This window comes from Hydra viridissima, unplaced genomic scaffold (genome assembly GCF_058129835.1).
Source record: "Hydra viridissima isolate aposymbiotic clone 2 unplaced genomic scaffold, HvirCarnegie_v1 scaffold_11, whole genome shotgun sequence".
Taxonomy (NCBI): domain Eukaryota; kingdom Metazoa; phylum Cnidaria; class Hydrozoa; order Anthoathecata; family Hydridae; genus Hydra; species Hydra viridissima.
In genome coordinates, this window is record NW_028324310.1 from 207560 (window position 1) to 233678 (window position 26119).

Consider the following 26119-nt stretch of genomic DNA (forward strand, 5'->3'; position numbering starts at 1 on the left):
GTTGTTGAAAGTTTTTACAAAAATACAGCTACATTTTGTTTATGCTGAAGTTGTTTGTTTGCAAAAATAATACATTGCAGAATGAAAACTGGATTGGGTTTGTGTTGTTTTTACATAAAAACATTTTGCCAGAGTGAAGGCCAACTTTCCTATTTATAAAAAAAACTTTTGCTTTTTTAATGCAAATTCTTTTTGGTAAGAAAAAATCTGCTAAATTTTTCTTACGAAATCGAATTACTTCACCAAGTTTCATACACGCTCTAACCCTTTCCCTAATGTAATCATGGAACCGGCCCTCCTGTTTAGTCAAAACTTTCTAATTCACTTGTTAGTAAAAAAAAAAAAAAAGGAAGCTCTTTACGTTCTGGGATTTTTATTGGTAAACTCATTTAGCAAATTTAGACTGTTTTAACGGTCCGTAATATTTAGTCCTCCAGATCCTGGTTGACGTTGGATGCCACCTGTCATTTTTAAAGTTTTCAGAGCATTTCTGACACATAATCCAGCTCTTTTAATTTAATAACCTTCTTGCTATTTTTTTGTTGTAAATCCTGGAGCCACCCTTCATACCTATTATCTGCCATTTTGTTTCTTCGTCTACAACTTTTAAACCTGCATCTATGTATTTTAAGTTTCAGATTTTTCGCAAAATCTCAAGAAAGATTTTAAACGTGACATCATTTGCAATTTTATGCAACTTATTGTATGATATGTTTTAACAAACATTAATAATTAGACAAATACAGAGGCGGGAGAAAATCAAGGGGCGGGAGAAAATCAAAAGGTTAACGATAAGTGTTCAAAAGAATTCTTTTGATTTGGTCAAAACATATTAAAAAAGATTCCATGCTCTTGATAATGCTCTTCATTGGCATCATGAAGATCATGATGAGATTGTTTAATCTCAACATACAGATCGTCATCGTCGTTCGACTAAATAAACAAAATTAATCGATAAAAAATTCAAGAAAAAAAAAAAAAATTTTTATTCGTTTAACAAGACATAAAAATTATAACTATTTAACAGTAATTAATTCTAAAAATTTGATAAACAATTTAGTTGTATTTATGGATATTTTTTCTACCTGGATTATTTTTGGAATATGATGAGTGACGTTGGAAGGTCCTGCTGAATCATTAATAGTACAATATAATCCTTCAGAAGATGCCCTCTGTGGAGGATTCGGAAGTTCAGTGCTGTGAGATACTTCTCCATGCCTATATTGAGTTCGAGACTGGATCTGCATTGCTCTTATGTGATCAGGAATAGAAGAGCTATTTTCAACCGGTCGCGGAGAAATAACCCTGACAGGGTTCGGCGAATCTACAGGATAGGTTGGGAAAAATCCTCGATATTTTCCTGGAACCGGAGGTAGATTTTTATTGTGTTTGTAAAGAAACTTCCAGTTTTCTAGCAAAAAGTTTCGAGTGCTCGGCGATAGTAAGTTTGAAATATCTTTTTCAGACGATTTGCTGAATGCATTTTTTCCGATATGTACGCGACTGAAAAATCAAAGATTAACTTTTTTTATTTCATGCGCGAAATTTTTCGAGGAATGTATTTTCAATAACAATTATGTAAACAGCTCTTTTAACATATTTAATACAATATTGAAAGATCGCGAAAAGAGCTTTTAAATCCATTTTCTGTTAGTATTTTTATCATTTATTTAAACAACTCAAAATAAATTTTAAAAATGACAAAATAAATAAAATACTGTCAATAAATAATAAGCGATTGCAACTGAAATCAATTTTAATCGCTCATTCAAATCTCACTAATTTTTAAAACTATGTTCTCACTTTCTACACTTGACGTAAACTGCAACAGAAATAAGAACCAAAAAGAATACTCCTAAGATGCAAATTACAATGGCAGACCGAGTGGAGCCAAATGAAACCTCCACGTTTAGAGGCTGTGTAGTCGTAGTTATCTCCCTCATTTCTATTCGTGCAAAATTTTTCCCATCTTCCATTTCGACACTAGCGTTCACTAGGACATTAGGTGGTAATATAATTACTTATAACATAGATACATACATAGATACATACATAGATACATACATAGATACATAGATACATAGATAGATACATAGATAGATACATAGATACATACATAGATACATACATACATACATACATACATACATACATACATACATACATACATACATACATACATACATACATACATACATACATACATACATACATACATTGAATGAAGCAGTTAATTTCAATACTTACCAGAACAAAGTCTTTCTATACAAGGTTCAAACTGCAGGCTGTCACCAAGACATAAGCCATTTTTTAATTCTGGGTCGTAACATAACCTTTGTCGAGAAACTTTACCATTTCCACAAGTTAAGGAGCAAGGAGACCATGATGACCATAATGACCATCCTTCGACAACTAAATAATTGGAAGTAAATATATGATTTCCATAAATATAGAGTAAACTATTTGTAATAGTGTAAAGAGTTTATAACAAGTACGCTATTAATATAATAATCATTTCCACTTAACTATTTCCAAAATGGAAAGAATTTGAAAAAAACCTTTTTTTAAAAAACTCAACAAAAAAAGTTATATCTTACTAGAGCACCCATTTAATTTGCACAGTCTTGTCTCGTATAGTTTTCCATCTTTCTCACAGTCTCCGCCCTCTTCACAGTCTATACTTCTACTTTGATATTTGAAACTATCAGTGCAAGAAGAGGGGCAAGGTGACCATTCACTCCATAATGAGGCTTCTTTTAAAAACAAATTTAAGAAAAAAAATACCATTAAATTTATCTTTATAACTATCAAGAGCAATATGAAAGTAAAATTAAAAAAATATTACTCACTACAAAAGTCTTTAATGTTACTGTTTGATAAAGTATACAGTTGTAGATTTAATTTATCTCTGCACATAAACTGCTGATAGGTAATAGAATCAGACCAAAAGCGTTGAATCCAAACTTCCTTGGATAACCACAAAATTGAACATCCGCATGTAAAGATGTTGTCAAAAATATCTCTTTAAATTAAAAAAATTTCTTCACAAAAAAAACTTGAATAACATCAGATGATTAAAAAAAAAAAAATCAAATGTAGTGAATTATAAAATTGAAAACAAAACTGAAATCGACTCAAGAGTACAAAGATAGACAGGTAAATATAAGCTTTACATATAGTAAACTTGCATAGTAGGGTGTTTACGAAATTTGAAAATGACATGGAGCATGCATATGCCCTATTCTACTATCACAATTTGTTCAAATTTTAGTTAAATGGCAAATTATTTAATTAATTACTAAACTATAACTCTGAAATATTAAGATCATAGAATATTTTTTAGACCAATAACTGCTATGGTCCATGTTTTTGAAAACATATTCTGTGTTAAAATCACCAATGACTGTGCTGTTTCATGAACCTGTTATTATTATCGTGTAATCAAGGTTTAATAAAATCAGAACTATAAGAAGTGATTTTTTTCAATGCAAAAAAAAACACAAAAATGATTACTAGACTTAAAAATCAGCACAAGTCTTACACTTAAAATGACTAGACAGATGTCTAGTCATTTTAAGTGTACATGGATAATAAATAATAAATATATATAAAGCACACAGTAGATAAACATGCCTCTATTTGTTAATAAATGAAAGTTTATGTTTCATAATATGCTCATGACAATGCTCAGAAACTTGTCCACCCAGCACAACGGCCTGCATCAGAAACTTGTCCATCCTGCACAATGGCCTGCATCACCAAAAACATTTACCATAGAACTACAAATTTTTGTTTTTAGCTTCAACATCAACTCCAAAATCACAAACAGTATTGTTGTATTCATTACCTGGTGTCTATTAGTTTACATATCATGTGTACAAGGTACATATGGTATTTGAGGACATCTATATATGTGGCTACAATTTCTCAAGGTTGTTATTTTCTTTTCTTCTTTTTTTTTTCTTTCTTTCCCAGAGGCTTAATGCTGCTGCCTACATCAAGGTTTTAGTAAGTACTGTGAAACTCTAAATCAATAGACCATATATATTCCAGCAAGACTCTGCTCCTTCATACAAAGTGGTGGCAATACAAAATTGGATGACGAAGAATTTCCATAAACACACCACCTGAAATTATGGCCACCTAGCTCCCCAGTCATTGATCCCCTGAATTATTACGCTTGGGGCATAATTAAACATGAGGTTAATAAACATCCATTAAAATTCCATACTTTGTAGTTTTTGGTTATTTTTGGAAAGGTAATAAACCACAAAAATTTCTAAAATAATCTAGCCAGAAGATAACATCATGATCTTGCTTCAGTTTGTTTATAAATGGAAGTAGATGCTGCTTGACTCTATTCAAGGTAGCTTGTTTATTGTTCCATACATGATAAGAGGTTCAGAAACTTGACCACCCTGCACAATCTCCTGCCACACCAAATATTTATAGAACTTCACTTTTTTTTTTATCTTCAGTACCTAACAACCACCTGACAGTATTGTAGTATTCATTACCTGATACCTGGTACCTGATACCTGAGATGGATCAACTGGAAAGCAAGTTTGATTCACTACAGTAACAAACTTTTTATCATCAGACGCAACAATGTTTGTAAAATCTTCTAAGTGACATTTGTTATATGTATAGAAGAAAATTAAAAAAATATATTACACAAAAAACTTTTATGGGATTAATATTTCTTTTTAAACAAATGTATTTTTGACTAAAAATGCAATTTCAAGGATTTTAAATTTTCAACTGTTCCCCTAATGCAGAGTAATACATTGTAAAGTTTGCATTTGATAATGCAAAATAAAGTTTATATTTGATATCAGAAGTTATAATAAAATGGGCACAAAAATATTCAATGCTTCATTTTAATTTTTGGTAAATTCCTAAAGCCCAATAGCATAGCTTGCAAAAATTTTCAGTAGGCTTAAAGGAAATAATTTCAAAATTCTATCTTTGGTACCAATATTCAGTATATATAAATAATAATTTCTATTATTAAATGCTAATAAAAATATTGAGGATATTATTTACTTCGTTTCTACTATTGCAGTTGATGTTCATAGTAAATATTAAGATAATTTACAGATATAAAAAAAATCAAAACACACTCACAGTGTTCGTAGCATTGGTAGAGTCTTAACTATGCTTTCTGGGAAATCTTCTAAATTGCTGTTTCTTAACTCTCTAGTTAAACACAAATATTCAAAAAAAACTTAACTTTAATAATCAGACACATTTTTTGCAGAAACATTTTTTTTTTAATAACTTTTTGCTGATCACATCGTACGTAGGAAACAACTACTTATAAAAAGCTATTTAGAAACTCTAAATTAACTTGTCGTGAGTGTTTAATGTAGTAGTATATGAGACATTTAATTACAAAGCTTTGAAAACAGATTCTTTTTTAAAATAGATTTATTCAAACACTTACAAATGCACAAGAGAAGTCATCGTAGTGAAAATTGTTGGCTCAATAGGTTGCTCTAGAGGAAGATCATTTAATAGTCTAAAGGAAAAAAAATAAAAAATAAAAAAAATTAAAAAGTTTTCAAAAGTTTTCAAAACCGTTTAAAGTTTAGGATTGAAAAAATAATTAAAAAAAAATTCTCCTGCTTTTCGTTTTTTAAAAAGTTTTAAGTTAACTTTGAGCAATATTCAATTTTATATTTCATATTTTAATGTGACATAACAAAATAAAGCTAAAACCCACAGCTCTTTAACGCCTGACAGTGTATTAAAGAATTTCTTGTCCAACCATGTCAGTTGTGTTTTTGAAAGATTTCTAATATAAAAATAAAGAAATATAATGGTATTTTTACATGCTTTTATTGTTAAACTTTTTTTATTCTGAAATGATTGAAACTCTTACACTGCTTTTAAGTGTTTTGAATCAAAAGAGCCACTTCCATATTCTTTAATTGGATTGTCAGAAAGATCACTAAAAAATTAAAAAGTTTTTGACTAAAAATGCAATTTTCGAGGATTCTAAATTTTCAACTGTAAGGATTACAACATTAATATTATTATATAACTTTCTTGATAAAAACAATTAAGCATCATTTAAATCACCTGACAACTAGTATCAGGTAGCATAAGTAGTAATTTTTGTGCTCAAACAGAAGATTTACCTTTTTATTTTATTTTTTGTCTCTTTATCTTATTTGGAAATACTTAAACAGCTTAGTAAATGTACTTTAAAATTATAAAGCAAAGCTGAATAATGATACTTACAGCTTAAATAAAAGATCGATTCTCCTAACAGCATTTGGTATTGTTTTTAACAATGAATTTTTGATAATCCTGTAAAAAAAAGAAAATCACTGCAAATTAAAATAAATAAATAATCATAAAGATATAAAACTATCAACCAAAATAATCACAGTGAAGATTAAATAAAACTAACTTACAGCTCTCTTAAAGACGGATAGGCTTTAAACGCATCATTTTCAATAAAGCTAATTGGGTTATTTTTTATACATCTACAAATACAATTACAAAAACCTTAAATAAATTATCATTTTTCTGAGCCTTCACTTTTAATAGTAAAATTTAAAAATATTTTCAACATAAAAATTGGCCAGATTTTGTATGTATGTATGTATATATGTATGTATGTATGTATGTATGTATGTATGTATGTATGTATGTATGTATGTATGTATGTATGTATGTATGTATGTATGTATGTATGTATGTATGTATGTATGTATGTATGTATGTATGTATGTATGTATGTATGTACATATGTATGTACATATGTATGTGTTTAACCAAGCAATTTTACATAATGCTTCCTATCCATTTAGACATTTTTCACTTGGTGCAAGGCCCCTTTTTTAAAATCAGTTTGAGCATTTTATATTTAGGAATTTTTATTAATCTTCTTTAATCTATGAGAGAATATTTGTATTTCTTTTATTTCTTGTGAGTCATCTTTAATGGATTATAAGAAGATACCAGTAGATAGTCTACTTATCTGTGGGCATCTCCTCATAATTTATTATGAAATTTTACATTAGAAGTACAAAGTTTTTTTTATTCTGAATGATGACATTTAATATATTGATGTTACATGGAGTTTAAAACTCATTGTAAAATCCACATTAATATATTATCAATCATTATATTTAGGCACATCAAAATCATTATATTATGCACATCAATATATTATGTATATAAATATATTTAATCTCTTAAACAAAAAGATTAAAAATTGTAATGTACCAAACTTTAAAAAATGAATTATAAAAAAATACCCAGATAAGTGCAAGGCCTCAAAGTAATTACATTTGACGTAATATTTATGTAGTCCTGCTTAAACAAGTCTTTCATTTCAGATCCCCTCTTATAATCAGATTTTAATTCATTTAAACACAAGGTTTCAACATTTTTACTATCTCTATGAGTAGTAAAGAAAGTGTTGTTAGTCCAAAGAAAATATTTGTATTTTTCTGTGATAAATTGCATACTGAAATTTGAAAACTGGATTTTCAAAAGTGATTGATGGTTCAATAATATTGATTTTCAGGTATTAAATATATATTTTACATCAGATAATCAGAATTCCTACGTTTATTAGAGAAATGCAGATAACCTCAAAAGATGAAATAAATTTGAAATGCAGATAAAACCTCAAAGATCAAGTAGATTTGATCATGGTTTTTAAATACATAGCCAAAATATAGATAACCTCTCAATCATTAAATATAACACAATAAAATCCTTAACATAATTTTAAAAGATAAAGATTCCTTTATAGAAAAAATGGAACCATTTTAATCTCTGACATACAGAAAAAAATGTAACTCATTCCTCAAAGATCATAGAGGACTCAATAAAATATGCAACTGCATGTTTAGGCATATAATTATATATAAACATTCCACATAAACTATGTATAAAACAGCCTAACACTAGCAACAAAATTCGCCATAACTTAATTTTCTTACATGCCAAGTAAAGATTCAGAAGTTGTCCCAATATCTGATGAACTTTTAATTTCTTTGATACCATTGCCTGAAAGCCTTCTAAAAATAAAACGTAATTACTGAATATATTCAAACTGCTAAAATGCCAAAAATGCACAAGAATAAAAGAGCAAAAACAACAAAAACAAACATAGTAGCTGCAGTAATAGAAAAAAATTTACTTGTTAAACAGTGACTACATAAACAATATTTAATTGCTGCAATATATTGTTTCAAGCGCAGGATAAATCGCAGCAAGTTATTATCCTAATAGCTAAGTATATAAACATAAATGATCAAGCATTTCTAAAAAAACTATTAAAACAACGGCAACTTTAAACTAGTTTTAAGAATCTGGTATCGGAGTTGTTAGGAAATTTAAGATTTGAGCTTAAGCACATCTAGTGCGCAGTTTTTGATGTTTAAAAAAAAAAAATACGAAGCTTTTTAAGAAGTTACTTAAATTTGCTTGAGAATCTAACGATACTTTTATGGACTTTTTTGTATGGCGTCTACAAACATACAAAGTTGTTTTCAAAATAAATAATTTTTTAAACTTGTTTTTATTTTAATTAAAGTTAGTTCAGATAAAACGATCTAATTCTATTTCCTGTACATCACCCTGGTAATGGTTACCTAGAGAGTGAGTTTTTATATTTGTTAATATGCGTATTCCCTTCGCAGATATCCTTATCTAGGAAGAAAATACGCATTTTCTTTTATTACTTATCTCTGCATCACTTTTTACCTTTGCTAAAGTTATTCTGTAAACTGCTCATCCTATATATACACATCCACTTAAAAACAAAATCATTTGCAAGGTTGATTAAGATTAACATAATATTGTTGCAATTCATTAACACTTAGTTAAGATTGTTGGAACTTTGAATGTTAAATAGCATTTAAAAAACAGTAGCTCCTATCAATTATACAAATAAGATTGTTATTAATAGATCAGAAAGAAAGTTACGATAGTGGTTTGTTGTGCATGCTGTAATATGCTGGCTTATGTTATGCCATAGCGTTATCTTTGAAAACTTATAAAACATTTTTATATAACATTTATATAAAAATGTTTTATAAGTTTTCAAATGTTTTATAAGTTTACAAAATGAGACCAGAGTTTATGTGAATTTACATATTCTATTTCGTAAAGGATATTTTAACTTTGTTTTGTTAGTCTAAATAATTTAAATGAGAGAGTTCAAACCTATCTTGCCTCTTGAAGAGTTGAAACAGAGTAGACAGATTACTGTTCATGTTATGACTCATGATGGCAAGGAAAGTCTCATTACAGTTTATGCTGGTGAACAGATCAAAGCAATTAAAGAAAAGCTTTTGGGAGAGGAAGGTGCAAAGGATGTCCCAAACTACAAAGTAAAATCTTTGTTTTAAAAAGATAACTATTACTTTGCAATAGTTCTTTTTTATACTTGACTAGATAGTTTTTTATTTTAAAGTTACCTTTGAGTTATTCAAGTGAAAGTAATGTAAATGAATTTATTTTAAATTTAAATTTAGGTTATTTTATTATCTCCACGCCGTGTTTTAGAAGACCAAAGAACTATTGAACAAGAAGGTCTCATTGATGATGATCGCTTCCTGATTTTTCCTAAGCGCAAAGATAATGGCAATCCTTTTAAATATACAACTAGTAGCATGAAAGGACCTGATTTGCAAGCAATTAAAAAAGCAACTCAGCACATAGGTTTTTACTTTTTTTTTATTATATTTTTCATTATAAAACAAATTTCAAAAAAAAAAAGTTTTAATTGTGTAATTGAGAAATTGTGTAATTGAGACAGAGTTAAATGGAATGAGAGTGTTCTCATTCCATTTAACTCTGTTTTTTAATTGACATAAATATAGCAGTTTTGTTAATCACTAGTATAATTGTTAAAATAACAAGAGACAATAGAACATTTAGAATCTTAGCAAGTAATATTAAATCTAAGTCTTCATTTTTATCATGATGATAATTATATGGTATTTTCCTGCTTAAGCATTTTACTCAGTATTATTTGTACATAAAAAAAAAATTTTTCTACATAAGCAACTCATTTCAACAACAAATTATTTTTAATTCTTTTTAAAAGTTTCTTAGAAAGAAAGGAAATTTTTTTTTTCAATTGCTCCATATAATCATAAGAGTTTAGACCTCAGCTTATTTGCCTAATTTATCAGTTAAGCATGTCACTCAAAGCCTTTGTAAATAACATAATAGAAATCGATTTCAAGTCACAATATTTTATGATATCTAATTTGTTTAAGTTTAAAGTCTTGATTAAGTTTAAAGTCTCTACTTAATTTTTAACTTATGGATATGACCAGTTGTTCTAAAGAAAATTCATCCTTTAACAATTTGGCGATTTTTTTTTCTCTAAAACCTTTTAAGTATAAATTCTTACTGTGATTGCAGTGTATAAAGTTCAGCAAAACATTTTTAAAATAAAAATTTTGGTCTAAGAGTGAAAAAATAATTTAGTTATCTAATATCATATTCAAAAAATATAAGAAGCACAAAAAATGTCTGCATGATAAGCTGGAACGCAAGGTTCCTGAAATCTCTAAGTTGATTTTACTACTAATGGATGGATAAGTAAAAAAAAGTATCCCTTTCTCTGCTTCACAATTAGTTATATAATTATATTACAAAAGCAATTTACATTTGCTAACAAGAATTTTGTAACATATATTTCCAAAAGCCTAGGGACTTTTGTTCCTTATATTGAACAATTTGCTTAAAAGGGCTTATGTTCATGATGCTGCACAGTATGAAAACAGCAACAAGAGCTTCACATTAAATTAATTTTTTGTTTGCATGGACCATATGTTGAATACTGTTTAAAAAGCAGTTAATGAGGCTTGTGATAAACACCGATCAAAGTTTGTTGATTCCTGACTCAGGAAGACTCAATATCCATGCATATAAAACCTATGTTTTATATGGAAGGACCTTTGCTAAAAAGTGTAAACAAATTTGATCAGTACTTGATGATCATAACTGTAACCTGAATGCTCTTGAGCATGTTGAATTTCCTCTCAGCAGTTGAACATACATGCATGGGTATATGCAGGTGTAATCTAACCAACTCCACCACTTGAAGTCAAGTTGTTTGCATCCGCAGTCTAAACCATGAATGTTAATTTATTGTTATGGTGGAAAATTTCAAGAAATTTCCTTTACTTGGTGGATGTGGAAACTGTTTTTGAGTTTGTAGCTTAATGCATCTCCTGAGAGATGATCTTTTTCTTGCAAGCTACATCAAAGATATAAGGACCAATCTTAATTTAGTAAATGTGAAATTCTTTTTTAAAGAACCAGGAGAAAAATAAATCTTCAGAAATACTTTACTTCCTTGCTTTTTTTTTTTGACAAGAAAGTAATGGCAAATGTTAGAACAATACAGCAGCTAATCTCAACCATCCATATCAAAAGCTACTGGTGTATTATGCGGTAGATGAGATGATAGAGATGATAGAGATGGTGTATTATGATAGAGATGATGTATTATGATAGAGATGGTGTATTATGATAGTGATGGTGTATTATGCAGTAGATGAGGTGATAGAGATGGTGTATTATGCAGTAGATGAGATGACAGAGATGATGTATTATGCGGTAGATGAAATAATAGAGAGGATAAGTAAGAGGATTGAAACTGTAGTTCATTTTTCTTGCTCAAAAAAATATGAACTAAAGAAGTCAACAATTTTTTTGTTTTTAATTTTTTTACATATTATTGATGTTTCAATAATATTGATAAATGTTTTTTTAAATAGAAATAAATGTAAAAAAAAATTAAACAGAAGTTAAGTTAACACAAATTGAGAAAATTAACTAATCATATTTGCTGCCCTTTTTTACTTGTAGGTGAAGAGAAAGGTACTGCAACTACAAATACTGGTTTGGGATGTCCTGGAATGTTTGATTTTTTTGGTGAACTTAAAAGAATTCTTATTTCATTAACAGAAGTAGCAAGTCTCTTGCAACATGTAAATAGTGATGAGGAACAAAACTCAGATGCTGAAACTGATGACACTGATGTACCTGTAAGATGATCATTTTATTTTTTAAATTCTTAAATTTAAATTCTTTAAATTTAAAAATTCTTAAATTTAAAAAAGTGTCTTTTATGTTTATTTTATATAAAAATATAACTCAAATCTATATATATATGTATGTATGTATGTATGTATGTATGTATGTATGTATGTATGTATGTATGTATGTATGTATGTATGTATGTATGTATGTATGTATGTATGTATGCATGTATGTATGTATGCATGTATGCATGCAAGTTTAACATTCATAGAAACTGAAAGAAAATGTTTTTAGTACAAAGTAAAAATATGTTTTTAGTACAAAGTAAAAATATGTAAGCTAAACGTAAAATTGTTTATTCCATTACTTTTTAAAATATTTCAATTTGGGATAAATTTTTTTTTACAAGCTGTTGTGTATCATCTTATTGTGTATCATCTTATTGTGTATCATCTTATTGTGTATCATCTTATTGCGTTGTATATAATCTGTATATAATATAATTATGTATATAATTTTATTGTGTTGCGCAAAGTAGTTAAGTAAACTACTTAAAACAAACTCACTTCTATTAAATATTATTTTGCCTAATAATAAAGTACAAAGACAAGATTAATAAATTTTGCTTAAAAAGAAAACAAATGTTGTCAACAAAATGAACAAAAATGGTTAGTGAACAGAAATTTTTGGCCTTGAGGCTAAAATTTTGGTTTTGGCAACCTTCAGCTTGTTCAGTTTCAACCAAAATTTCGGTTCAATTGCTAATGAACTGAATCTTTGTAATAAAAAAAATTTTGAAATTTTTAGAATGATTTTTAGATTTTTTGAAGTTTAAATGGCTTGTTTTTAATTTTGTGTGGGATTTGATGATTCTCTAATTATATTGGTCCTTTAATTTTTTTGGGGGGTAGAATGAGTTTTTAAAACAATTGTAATGATTTTACTTGAAGCCATAGTTGAGAATGACATAGCTTAATTTTAATTGAGTGTTACATAGTTGAGAGTTGAGTTTACATTTAAGAATTATATTATACGTTATTATTCTCAAATCGTTCTAAATGAATGATTTCAACAACAAAAATTATTCAGTGCTGAATTTAACAATGGAAAATCATCCGAAAAGAAGCTATTTGTGGAAACTTTTTACCATAACAGTTAGTGATTCTAAAAACTGAATTTGGAATATCTGCAAAGTGAAAATATCTCCTGGGTCAGACAATTTAAAGTTTTAATCAATTAGCGGGCTTTTATCTCATTTAAAACTTGGCACCCACAGCATACTCAAAAAGCTTGTAACAGAAAAAGCTTACCAGCAGTTTTCACAGCATACTCAAAAAGCTTGTAACAGAAAAAACTACCAGCAGTTTTCAAAATATACAGAATTTAGATCAGCTTGATTCTCTTACAAGTAAAAAAAAGAGCAATACCCTTATTTTAATATCAGATCAAAATGGCAGAGGGCTAAAATGTTATAATCTAAAATTCCTGGCTGGGTTAAAAATAGCTCAAAAATTGGTTCAAATTTCAAAGTCTAAAGTGTCTTAGGTCTATATTTGTCTTCAACTTACAGCCTTGGTCAATCATGAATGATATGCAATTTTTACGCCATGCTTAAAAGAATTTTGCATTTGATATCTGCTACTGCTACCAAACTGCTCAATCTTCCTTCCAGCAACATTGAATTCTCAGTACAGGATTGGAACCTGTGAAAAGCTGGTAAACATCTTAGCAGTTTTTGAGAAAGTAAATTTTGGAAACAAGACAGTTTGTATTTCAGCCAACATGAAACCATCACTGTGTTGAAGACTACTTTTTTTAAGAACACTGGATTTTCTCCAAAGAAAACTCAACTTCCAAATTGGCAGAGGAGGTTTTAAACAAATATTTAGAAAACCCAGCTTTATGCTGCTTAGAATTTTGGAAAGAATATGAAGAGAAAGCAACATTAAAAGGTTTGATTTGGCAAAAGTAGAAAAGAGATTCCTCACACCACCACCAACATCTACAGAAGTTGAAAGGTTGTTTTTAATTGCTGGAGATACTCTTTCAAATGAAAGTAAACAGACTTTTGTCAGAAAACATGGAAAATGTTTTGTGCTGCAGAGAAAATACTTCAATTATCAACTTCAAATGTTAAAGTGTCTAAACGTGTTCAATTATTATTTAAATACATTACATACTGATCATTTAAGTGTGGTTATTTTTGTATTTGGTGGCCCTAAAAAGGTTTAGGGATTTTTAAAGTTCTTTTTAAAGTTTCAGCCTGTTTCAGTCAGTTTCTGTATCAAATTTCGTTTTTGGTTTCGATTTTGGTTTTACTGAAGTAAAATATTGGTACTTTCAGTTTCAGCTAAAAGTTTGATTTTCGTTGTTCACTAGAGTTGATTTTCGCAAATAAAAAATAAACCCAAATGGTTAATGTTGTAACAAGACCAATTAGGTAATTGCTCACAAGACATCTAAGTGGTATCTCTTAATTCACGGGCAAAAGAATACAGGTGGTTAGTGGTAAAAATAATATTATTATCTTGTAAATGATTTTAAATGCTTGTAAATGATTTTTTCCAGTTTGAAATGCGACACTTTTTGACTTCTTTTGCCAAATGGTTTTTGACTTCTTTTGCCAAATGATTTGGCTATTCACTTTTTCTTTTTGAGTGACTTTTCTTTTTTGTTATCTTTTGTTAACAATTCATTAACATTGTATCCGATTTTTATTTTTTTAGCAGATTGTTGAGTTTGATCTTATGCAATGGGCTCTTTCAAAACTTTAGAATCAGGCGATCTTTTTAAAATGGTTTATACAGTCTTTTTAACTGCAGTTTGCAGTTGTTAAAGTTTTTTTTTGTTCCTCTCTTGGTTGCACGATTCCAACCAGAAAGGATGAAGGTTTGAATATTCTAGAAACCTCTTTCCTCTAAATGGAGTATTTTCAGGAAAACAATTCACATGAAATAATTTTTTCTTTCCTCCAGAACAAAAGTTAAAAAATATTGCATGCTTATTTCCTTCTTTCTAAATTTTAAGGTTAGTTTTCGTAAATGGCAATTAACCCTTATGATAATTGCTTAATTGAATTGTATAATTAGCTTCCCTCTGTTGCAACCAGTTTTTATTTGTTTTGTCCCAACTAATGACAAAATGAATTTATTTCAATAGTGAGAATTGTTGAAACTATTTTTAAAATTTTTGTTTTTAAGGTTATGTTGATTTTTCTATACTTTTATATCTATGTATTCTAAAATGTCTTTTTAATTTGTGATATTTTTCAATCTAAAATTTTTTTAATGCAATATGAGAATCAAATATTTTTCATATTGTTACAATATTTTTCTTCAAAATTTAATTTATCTGAAAGAATTTTTGTTATTGCTAGAAAGTTTTACGTTATTTAAAAAAACAGTCTTATAAAGTTAATCCAGACCTCATATATCTTAGTTCTCTGGATATATCACATTTCTCTGGATAAAACTCTCAACTGCGTTAGTACAGAGTTCTAGTTCGCCTAATTACATTTTTAAGCATCATAATATAAATATATAACAAATTTACAACCCTTTTATTTTGCTGTTATTCAAATCATTATTTTGTAATTGCCTTTTCACTTGTATTTTATTTTTAGTTGGTTTAAGTCTTCATTTTCTCAAATGGTAAATGATTTTTATTCAAACTTGTGTTTTCGAAGATTTTCAAATAAATGGTTTACTATTTATCTTAGATTGATCCACTATGCATAGAAAAGTTAACAGATATGGGTTTTTCAGAACCGAGTTGTCGTAAAGCATTAATAATAAATCGCATGTGTCCTGTTCAAGCCATGGAGTGGCTACTTTTACATGCTGAAGATGCCGATATCGATAGGCCTCTCACAAATGATGAGTTGGCCTCATATATTCCCGAAAGTCGTGTAAGAGGTAAGCGTTGCCTCACTAAAAAGAAAGAATTCGTTCCTAATGCGCGCTCAGTTAACAAGCTTAAGGAAATGGGGTTTTCAGAGAGTGAAGTGCTAGATGCTCTGAAATACAGCGGAAATAATCAAGAACGTGCTTTGGACTGGTTACTAGGTGACCGTCAAACAACTGATCTCACTCCTGACGGAGGACTTGATCCTCAATCTCCGTTATATATTGCGATTATGGATCATCCCGTAGTTCAGCTTGGAATGACCAATCCTCGTATATTGCACGCTTTTGAAGATATGCTAGAAAACCCTAATAACAGTGGTCAATATATAAACGACCCGGAAATTGGTCCGGTTCTCTTACAAATCTCACGTATTGTTCAATCTTTTTCGCGCTGAAAATTGTAATATTAATTTATTTATTATTTTGTGCGTCATTTAATCAATTTTTTGTACATTTTCCAGAGCTTTACTTTGGTTCTTTTGAAGTATTATTTGTATGAGTCTTGTTTTGCCAAATTTATATCTTTTACGATATGGAAATGTAAATGCTTGTCTCAATTTTCCATGTATACAAATTTAGCTTTAAACGTCGCAAATCAAGTCGGACGTAAAAGGAAAAATTATTTAAAACCAAAAGCGATTTTTTTTTTTTTTTTTTGTATTGAACTTAAAACTTCGGTAAAAGTAAAAACTATGTAAAAAACCACGAAAGTGATATTATTTTCAAACAGTTTTGCTGAATAACCTTAGTAACTAGATAAATGTTTTTACTTACAAAAATGTGACGCCTTTAGGTGTTGCCTCTAAGCTTAAGACTTCTTCCATGACGTTGCCAACACAATCTAAGTATTCATCCTGTCTAACACATTGGTTCCACACATCAGGGTAGTAAAATGCGTTCGCAAAAGAAAAAAGATATAAAAAAGCGTTTAAAATATTCATTGTACTACTTTTTTAATTGCAGGGATATCTCTGTGCGTGGTCTGAAGTAAATCTGACGTCAAATTTATTTCATCGCGTCTTTAAATTTTAAGGTTGCATAATTCGCTAACATTTTTTAAAATAATGTTGTATTACTATCATTTGTGAACCAATCTTGAAAATGAACCTGGAAAAAATAAGTCGGAAAATTGACATCGGGAGAAAGAAAGCAGAAACATGGTAATGTTTTCTATTATTTTAATTGAAAATTTCATTGTTTTAAACTTTCCACTTTTTAAGCTTTCTCATAAAGAAAATGGAATCAAACGTCTGATGATAGATGCACCAACAGATAATATTGAATTCTATGTAGCAGCGGTTGGATGAATAGAGTATAGGATAGAACATTAGAATATAGTAAAGATAAATAGAGAATAAATATAAAAATGATAAAACAATACAAAAGAACATTTTTCAACCAGTTGAAACATCTCTAAATACATCTTCAAGCATCTCGAATTCATCTTTATTGTTTATTGATTTTGGATGAACATGTGTTACGTAAAGAGTTATCGTAAATATTATTGAAACCATTACATTCATATGCTAAACTGTTCTCCCCTCACTTCCCACAATTTACAGCCACAGATCTTTTAAATAATCCTTCAATTAATCAAAACCTCAAAAGAATATAATCCTCACTTTCGCTCCATATGCTAAGCAACTCTTCCTTTGAAATGTGAAGTTGTATTTCAAATCACCTAAATCGAAAATAACGACGAAACAAAAAACAAAAATGAAAAACAGACAAAACAAGCCACCTGTTTGTTTGAAATGTCCGAAAACAAAACTGAACGTAATATGTATGGAGAAAACCTTAATGAAAATTGGATTCAGTGCTTCATTTGTAAAAGTTGAGCACACGAATCCTAAAGAATGGCCGTTTGAAAATTTTATTTCTTATCAAAATGGATGCCTGATGATAAGTCACTCTCAAATACCCATCTCTCGCCCATTTTGTTCAGTGCTTCTCTGCTATAGCTTTACTGCCATGCATGCAGACTTTTTCACTTAACTGTGATTTGTTATAAATGCAAATATGTTTATTTAGGGCAATATTGACATTAAAAGAAATTGAATATGAATAAAAGTTCTAGTATATTTCACAAAACTAATATTATTCTAAAAAAATTTAGGTGAAAGGTTCTACGATGAAAAGTGATCGACAGAAAATCATTTGAGTGTATTTTACTCTATTTAATTGTTAAAACGTACCGAATAAATCCAACCCAGGGCGTACTAAAATAACAGGCCTCCTAATCGCGCAACGGCTCGAAAAATGTGGAGGCCGATGTTTTTTGTTTTGATGCGCTTAACTATTAGATTTAACTATTAGATTTTTATTAATTATAAATATTAATATTATTATAACTATTAGATTTAACTATTAGATTATTGTTAACTATTAGATTTCTTAAGTTTAAATATCTATTTAAAAATTCATGTAACGATATTGCTTATTTAAGTCTTACTCAAAAAGTACAACCTGATTAAATAAAAGACAAAGGATAAGAAGAATTAATATAAGGCCTAGTCTAAGCCTAATTTTTTGTGGTCTAATAAAGAAGTCGATATTTTTATTAAAAAAACATTTATAAAACAGAAATGATAGTTTTGAAAAAATTAGTTCAAAAACAACTGTTATTAATAAATGGAAATTGTTGACTTTAGCATTCCAGAAAACTCAATTAAATCATTAAGCCGTAAATCGTCAACTGATGATATAGGATCTCGTAAGTGGTCTTTCAAGTGGATTCCTTCAGATGGACTTTTTACGTTGACTATTTTCCAAAACTGAACCACCTTAGTTAAGAAAATAATAGTTCTATCAATATCATCATCTTTCATACCTTGATGACACTTTAATGCATTTATAGTCTCTTCACAAAATACTTTCAAACATGTATTAACATTTTGTCTCTCAATTGGTCTTGGGTTAGCAGCAACATAAGTCAGCTTAGACACTTTAACCAGCTCACCATCTTCCAACTTTTGAAGTTTTTTAATGTGATCCCCATTTAGCAGTATAGGTTTTTCCACTATAACTAAACTCAATTTCACCAGACTTCTCAGTTATCCAATTATTTCTATACACTTCAATAAATGCACAAAATCAAAAAGTAAAAAAAAGCCATCAGTTGTTGACCATGGATATAAGCAATCAAATTGTTTGAAAAATGCTTGATTTACTGTTATTATCATTAATTATAGCAATAACTTTTCCATTAGCCTTCTTAACTTGGTCGATTAGGATAATAGCTTGATCATATAGAAAATCTGAGTCTAAATTGTTTACTGGTAACATTTTAATTAAAAATTTTGGTCCCCCATAAAAACATATAATCATGAAAGCCAATACAGTTTTTGCAAGATTTGATTCGTCATTTACTGCTTTACTAAACAACTGTCCTCCATGATAAGTGAGCATAGGTTTAACATAAACTTCATCTATTAATAGTATACATTGTTTTTGACCATTGTTGAGTTTTGAAAAAATACTACAAATAAAAGCATTATCATCAATGTTTGAAACTTTTGAAATTATATGAGTTAGGGTAGCAATACTAGGAAGTTGAAAATCATTTCTCAATTGATTATATAAGCTGCATGACAGTGCAAAGTACTCAAAAGCTCGAATAATAACTTCAGGTGAATATTTTTGCTCAAGAATATTACTTGAGTTCATATTACTCATGCATTCAACTTGTTGAAGTAAAATGGTTTTCTTTTCTGACTTTTCAAAAGATGTCAAATATTGTAATGCCTCGTGAACTTGTGACCAACATTTGAATTTATGAATACGATTTTTAACTAACAAGGTAACAGTGCATCTAACTCCAGCATGATAGGCTTCATATGATAGGTCATTAAATACTATTAGACAAAATTTATTAATACCAGATTTGTTTTCATGCTCTTTTGATTGAATGCAACATCTATTCAATTAAGTTAATAAAATATTGAATCATTAAGTCTTCCTTGAGATAACGAATTGCAAAAAATTTCAAATGAGTCAATATTGTCAAGCTCTACGAATTTTGAAAGTTCATCTTCTTTAACTGATCTTACAGAGCTTTCAGCTTTCGTTGTTCTTCTTTTTGCTGGTGGAGGAGTTGGCACTAAACTCTTTGGTAATAATTCAAATACACTAGGCGGATCTCGAGGTCTTTCTCTTCCTTTTACTTTAATAACTTGGAAGTTTGATGGAAAATGTTTTACACAAACTACTGTGCCATTACTGTCTGGTATATTCTCTCTTGGTATTGCTTTAATCCATCTCTGGCGCTCTTCAGGATCCCTAGGTAATCTGAAAGTTGTTGTCTTATTCTTTACTGAGTCATAGTTAGAATTACAACCAGTAACACAACATTTTCTGGGCATTTTTAAGTCTTGATATGGATACAACTTATTCTTATTCTTAGCAACTTTTGCCGCTACATCAGCCTCCACATTTTTCGAGCCGTTGCGCGATTAGGAGGCCTGTTATTTTAGTACGCCCTGATCCAACCCCTCCCCCACCCTCGCGTTTCCATATTTATCCAGAAAAAGAGCTACGTTTTCTCTTTTAAAATGCAGACGTTGATAAGTAAAGGATAAATAACTCGTCAGGTAAATAATCTGATTGGATTGTTAGTATTTCCGAAGAACGTGAGAGATGGCCATACAAAGACAAAGCGAACCTGACAAGATTTTATGTTTCAAACTTGGAAATTTTTGGGATTTTATCTTCGGGTGTTTAAATTTGTTATTTGTACAGAAAAAAATATCGTGTACTGATTAAATACTGTTTTTTTTTTATGTTCAAAAAACCCATTCAAGCTATTGTTAGAAAAGGAATCTGCTTTGTCGAAAACAACCATTTGTCGTTTGCTTGCTGAGTTTGAATTGGCCGGAAAGATATTGATGATGTCGAACGTGCAGGACGTCTAACTGTGATAACTTCATCAAAAAATATCAAAAAATTCTCTATATTGTGATAGACAACCGTAAAATAGTTGACAACCGAAAGATGAATGGAATGAATGTATTGCTCTTCAAGGAAATCATGTTGATTTAAATATTTTTTTTATTGTTGGTTTTTTTTTTGGGAATCATTCCATAAAAAATGATAAACTTTCATTTTTTGCCCTTTGTTTGCATTTTTTAGTTGAAAGAATTTTTACAATTTATGAATATCGCGTATTTTTTTGAACTAAAATAAATTATTATACAATTTTAGTATATGTAATAACATACAAGTATATGCCTATTAATTACGCAGTAAAAAATCGTGTGATTTTAAAATCTTTTGTTGCATGAAAGAATTTGTAAAACCTATTGAAATTTTTTCATTGCTTCAAAAAGTTATAATATACAATTCCCACCCCTAGAGTCAATTGGGGTTTACGCTATGCACTAACTGCTTCCCAAATCATTTCTGATATCAAAGATTTTTAAACAAACAATTTAAGTTCCTTTTCATCCCTGCTTAATTAATATCGCCAGCACCATTATTATAAACCACTAACATACAACGATCTAAAGTTTGCATGGGTTATGTTTGCATAAGGGTGACTAATGATTTTAGAAACAGTATAAACAAATGGAAAAAGATAGAAATTGCAAGCACTAACATCAGAAAAACTGTAAAGTGACAACGTATATCGCAATTTGAACCAAGAAATTCCCAAGTAAATATTACCTTGTTGAAAGAGAAATAGAAGGCAAGTATCAGAAACCTAGTTCTAGTGCTACTGGATTGGAATAAGACAATAGATTTGAATGTGAAAACAAAGAGAAGTTGGCATAGAATATGTAAATAAATGATAAAGCTGAAACACTAAGTCAAAGTGTATCAAAAAGAACTATGCAGACGCTACTAAGCCAATTCAAAGAGAAAATCAATATTCATGGGAAATTATTACACTACCTGAGAAAAGTGAATTGAATTGAAATTATCGTTATAATTAACATAAGTTAGTAATATCGTTATAATTAACATAAGTTAACAATAGTTAACATAATTCATATAATTAATATATTTCTTCTACTTTCTTTTCTTTTATAGGTTGATATGATGGAAAATCCATCTGGTGGAGTATTCGTGCTTACATCAAGAAGGTGTACCATTAAGAATGTCGTATCACTTTTTAAAGCACCGCTTAAGGGTTGACTGCTACCTCGGGAAACCTTGACTGATCGCAGCCCAAACCTGATCCACCTGAGCAACTCGTGAAGAGTTTAATCTTTGTTGTTTGTTCAATTATTAAAGTTTCGGGTCAAAGAGCGACGTTGACGTTGACGTTGTTAATTTTAACTCTACAAGGATAAGTCTTCCACCAATGATGAAAAATCCCTTCGAGATTTTTTATAATTGGTGAAAGGTTTTTTATGATTTGTGATGATTTTTTATCATTGATTTAATTTCTTCTAAGCTCGATTATTCTAAAAAATTTGATTATTTGATTAGAAACTTTCTTCGTTTTCTTAGGGATACTGAAAATTTTTACAAAATATTTATTAACTTTCAAAGATATATATTTATTAGCTTTCAAATAAACAAATATTTATTAGCATACTTTGATGACACTGATAACTCGAAAAAAAAAGTTTTCAATTTTCTTTTTAATGGGCTTCAAGTGTTCGCATGACTTTTGCTTTTGGATACTTTCGAGAGAACCGTAACACATTTTGTCAACATGTCAGTAAAGTTCAAAAGGAATGCTCTTGAGAACGATAAAACGGGTGGGGAAACACCCTTTCCCTTACCGATTTTTCTAAATTTAATCTCAATCATTTAACATAAAAAGAAGTAACAAAGATAAAGTTGAAGCATTTAACACTGCGAATGAGCAAATATGGGCTATTTTTAGTTTTTGTTTAAATGGTCTCTGCAGGGAAGAGCAGGATGCTTTTAAATATGCATTAGGTGGTAAAAGTTTTCCAAACAAACAATCTTTTGTTATTTTATATATTTTATATATTTCCTTTTGATTTTCCAATTAACACTGTTGAAACAACTACAGTGGGAAAAAAACTTTAGTTTACGATTAAATGAATTTCTTTTTCGTTTGTTTAGAGTTTAAGTGTTAGGTAACCGTTCGTAGCAGCTGCTAAGCAACAATATATCTAATGTTCTTAGTTGTGGAAACGGCCCTATTTTTCGAGTGGAGAAGCTATGATTCTAAAACTTGATAAATACGAAGAAATACCGCTAAAATTATGAAACAAAATTTTAACATCCTTTTTTTTTGAGTGAAATAAAAAAAAAAATGTTCGAAACATCGGTGCTGTTTGCAGTTCTTTTATCGATCGTGGTGGGGTTCGCTATTCTCTTAAATGCGCTCGTTCTTTTTGCATTAAACCGCCGATATCACAAACGCACTTTTAAGTGTTACGTATGGATGGTTTTATCAGCGTTTGATCTTCTTCGGAGTGTCTTTGAAGCACCATTGGAGATTGATGCTTTTTTATTTGGAAAACACAGGTTTGTATTGAAGTGCTCAGTTCAAGGGTATTGGGCTAGATTTTTACAGCTGTCTTCAGTTGGAATGTTATCAGTTATTTTCGGTGAACGTTATATTAGTGTTTGTCATCCCGGGAAATTAATCCGAATTTATAGCAAGAAAGTTTATTCTATCACGTGCGTTGTATTTTGTATAATTTATGCCGCACTATGGTCATTCATGCCTTTGCTCGGAATAGGTAAGTTCATAAATGATGGCGACTATTGCTGTCTTCAAAATGTCTCGAACCCCAGTGCAGTGTTCATTTACAAACTGACGTCTCTTATTTTTGCTATTTTATTACCAGTTGTAATCTTGTTTTATTGCTCCATATTGACACTTCGGGAGTTTAAGCTAGCAAAAGAACGAACCATAAATGTGTTCGGCAACGTTTACTTAGCGAACAGCTGCGAAAATGAACTTAAAGAAATGCGTTTGTTAATAACTATGGCTGTGATACTAACAGCTACTTGGATTCCATACGACGCAATGAGTTTATATCATGCTAATCAAAAAATGGGTCATACCGCTTTGGCAGTAGGGGAAATTATCAGCCAATCGTCTACAGTGTCCACGCCGATTTTTTTTATGTGTACTGATAAAAACTTTCAAATAACGTTGAGTAGAGTTTTTTTTAGAGCATTACGTAATCATCGCTCTGAAAAGAAGCGCAACATGACTGTAACTTCTACACAACTTTTCAAAATTAATAAAATCATTAAAGGACGGACATATTCGGCACACTATACAAACAAAGTTGATAAATTTTCGAGACCATCAGAAATCGAAATGGACCTTAAGAACACAAGCTGAAGATGCTGCAAGATGTTTTACGAAGTACTTATTTTGGTTTTAAATTTTGATGAAAACAAGTTAGCATAAAATATGTGGTTTAGATCTTATTTTAATATCTTCCTTTGGAATTAAAAAGTAATTTAATGGAACAAAAGAAAAAAGCCTTTCATCAATTAAAAGTTCTAGAGAAAGTAATCGAGTCAAAAAAAAACAAACAAAACACTTAATGTAGACCACCTCTTATAAAGTTTAATTATAGATTTTCGAATCTAATCTACAAAAAACAAAAACATGATCCGCCATTATTTAGATTGGAACAACGTTTTCTTTTAGATTCATGTTTGTGCAATTAATTTCATAAAACTCCTTCAACAATAGCGAGCTTACCAAGAATATATTGAGTTAAATTTATTTATAAAATATTTATTATAAGAATTGAGAAGGAAAAAAAACGATGTGCCACAAAAATAACGAAAGTAACTTTCATTTTGTTTACTTAAAAAAACTGAATCAAAACCTCACAAACAACTTAAACATAACTGAAAAGCTGCATGAAAGTTTGCTATGCTATAAAAACTTCATGAAAATGAAGTTTTTTACGGCCCCTCCTACTATTTACCGCTCCCGGCCCCTGCGGAGTTGTAGGGACAAAATGTAAAGATGTAAAAGGTTTTTTTTAAATTTTTTTACAAGTTTAGTGATCCTGATTATTAAACTTGTAAAACTATTACCATATTTACAATAACCATATTTATTAACTACTTTACAACTTTTATGCAGAAAAAAAATTTGCAGTCAGAGAACCGCACCAAGGTCCATTGGTGTTTAAAGGATCCATCTAAGATAGAAGCTGCACAAGTTTTTGTTACTTTTATGATAGATACAAAATCTAAAATAGAGGCGGTATTAAGTGAATGCACAACATAAACACCTGTTTGGATTCCCCGAGTCTGAGAGTCGGAGTAGTTTACCCAACTTGGAGACCAAAAAACTCACTTTCTTTAAACTTTTATGCGTTAATTTCAAGATTAACAGCAGGCTTTAACCTGCTGAACGTAAAAATGCAGCATAGGTGAAGGACCTTTAACCTGAACAACCAAGCTAAGCTCATTAGTGAGTCTAACATTGCAAAAAATTGACATTGACACTGTAATTCGTAGATTTGCCAAAAGAATGCAAGCCCTGTTGAAAAATGCACGGTTTTCTATAATTTATATTTTTTCTTATTTTTACTTTGTTGCCTTCATGAAAGAAGTGAACACTCAGGTGATGGATGATTTAGCCTATATATAATTTATATAATTTATATAATTTATATAATTTATATAATTTATATAATTTATATAATTTATATAACTTATATAATTTATATAATTTATATAATTTATATAATTTATATAATTTATATAACTTATATAATTTATATAATTTATATAATTTATATAACTTATATAATTTATATTATACTTTAAATATAAAAAAATTAAACCGCCTTTAGGTCTTTTTATCTGACTTTATACAAAATGTAGTTATTGATTTATTACATAATTCCTTTCATATTTATATGATTCCTAATTATTAAGCCCTGTTGTTGTGAAAGTTTTTTCCCTAATTAGTAGACCTTTGAATTGTCATCTGCAAAGGTAATACTGATGCGGAGCGGGAAGGGGGGAGAGATTTACACATCTAATTAACTTAATTACAGTTCATCAATTTTGATACAGCAAAAATACTAACTTAAACCCTTTCGAAAAGTTATGGGAAATATTGGCAAAAACTTCTAGAATAAATTCAAGACTATTACACGACACAAGAACTTAAAACTTATCTAGCAAGCATGAAATGATATTTGGAAGGTTTGTTTTGAAAGTTATAAAATCTTATAAAAAGTATGAAATATCCACTTTCGAACTTATTTAAAAAG

The 26119-nt window shown here is 29.4% G+C and overlaps 3 protein-coding genes across 4 annotated transcripts; 2 read left to right on the forward strand and 1 right to left on the reverse strand.

The window, feature by feature from the left end:
- Window positions 1-792: 792 nt before the first annotated feature.
- On the reverse strand, window positions 793-16942 carry LOC145191626 (uncharacterized). Of its 2 annotated transcripts, none has more exons than XM_090066724.1 (14): window positions 16710-16942; window positions 7965-8042; window positions 6423-6494; window positions 6247-6315; window positions 5885-5953; window positions 5726-5797; window positions 5447-5521; window positions 5128-5199; window positions 2850-3022; window positions 2598-2753; window positions 2248-2412; window positions 1804-1993; window positions 1086-1503; window positions 793-933 (listed from the first exon to the last, which is right to left on the reverse strand). In XM_090066724.1, the coding sequence occupies exons 1-14, from the start codon at window positions 16874-16876 to the stop codon at window positions 823-825; spliced, it is 1887 nt and encodes a 628-aa protein (XP_089922850.1). In that variant the 5' UTR covers window positions 16877-16942; the 3' UTR covers window positions 793-822. The 2 variants fall into 2 exon arrangements, with proteins under 2 accessions (XP_089922850.1, XP_089922851.1); XM_090066725.1 differs by lacking the exon at window positions 16710-16942 and adding an exon at window positions 8165-8355.
- On the forward strand, window positions 9124-16554 carry LOC145191578 (ubiquitin-associated domain-containing protein 1-like). The gene is made up of 4 exons (XM_090066726.1): window positions 9124-9359; window positions 9504-9690; window positions 11857-12035; window positions 15749-16554. The coding sequence occupies exons 1-4, from the start codon at window positions 9177-9179 to the stop codon at window positions 16328-16330; spliced, it is 1131 nt and encodes a 376-aa protein (XP_089922852.1). The 5' UTR covers window positions 9124-9176; the 3' UTR covers window positions 16331-16554.
- A 5952-nt stretch (window positions 16943-22894) lies between the features above and the next one.
- LOC145191504 (rhodopsin-like) lies at window positions 22895-24284 on the forward strand. The gene has a single exon (XM_080068614.2). The coding sequence runs from the start codon at window positions 23167-23169 to the stop codon at window positions 24211-24213; it is 1047 nt and encodes a 348-aa protein (XP_079924740.2). The 5' UTR covers window positions 22895-23166; the 3' UTR covers window positions 24214-24284.
- Window positions 24285-26119: the final 1835 nt, after the last annotated feature.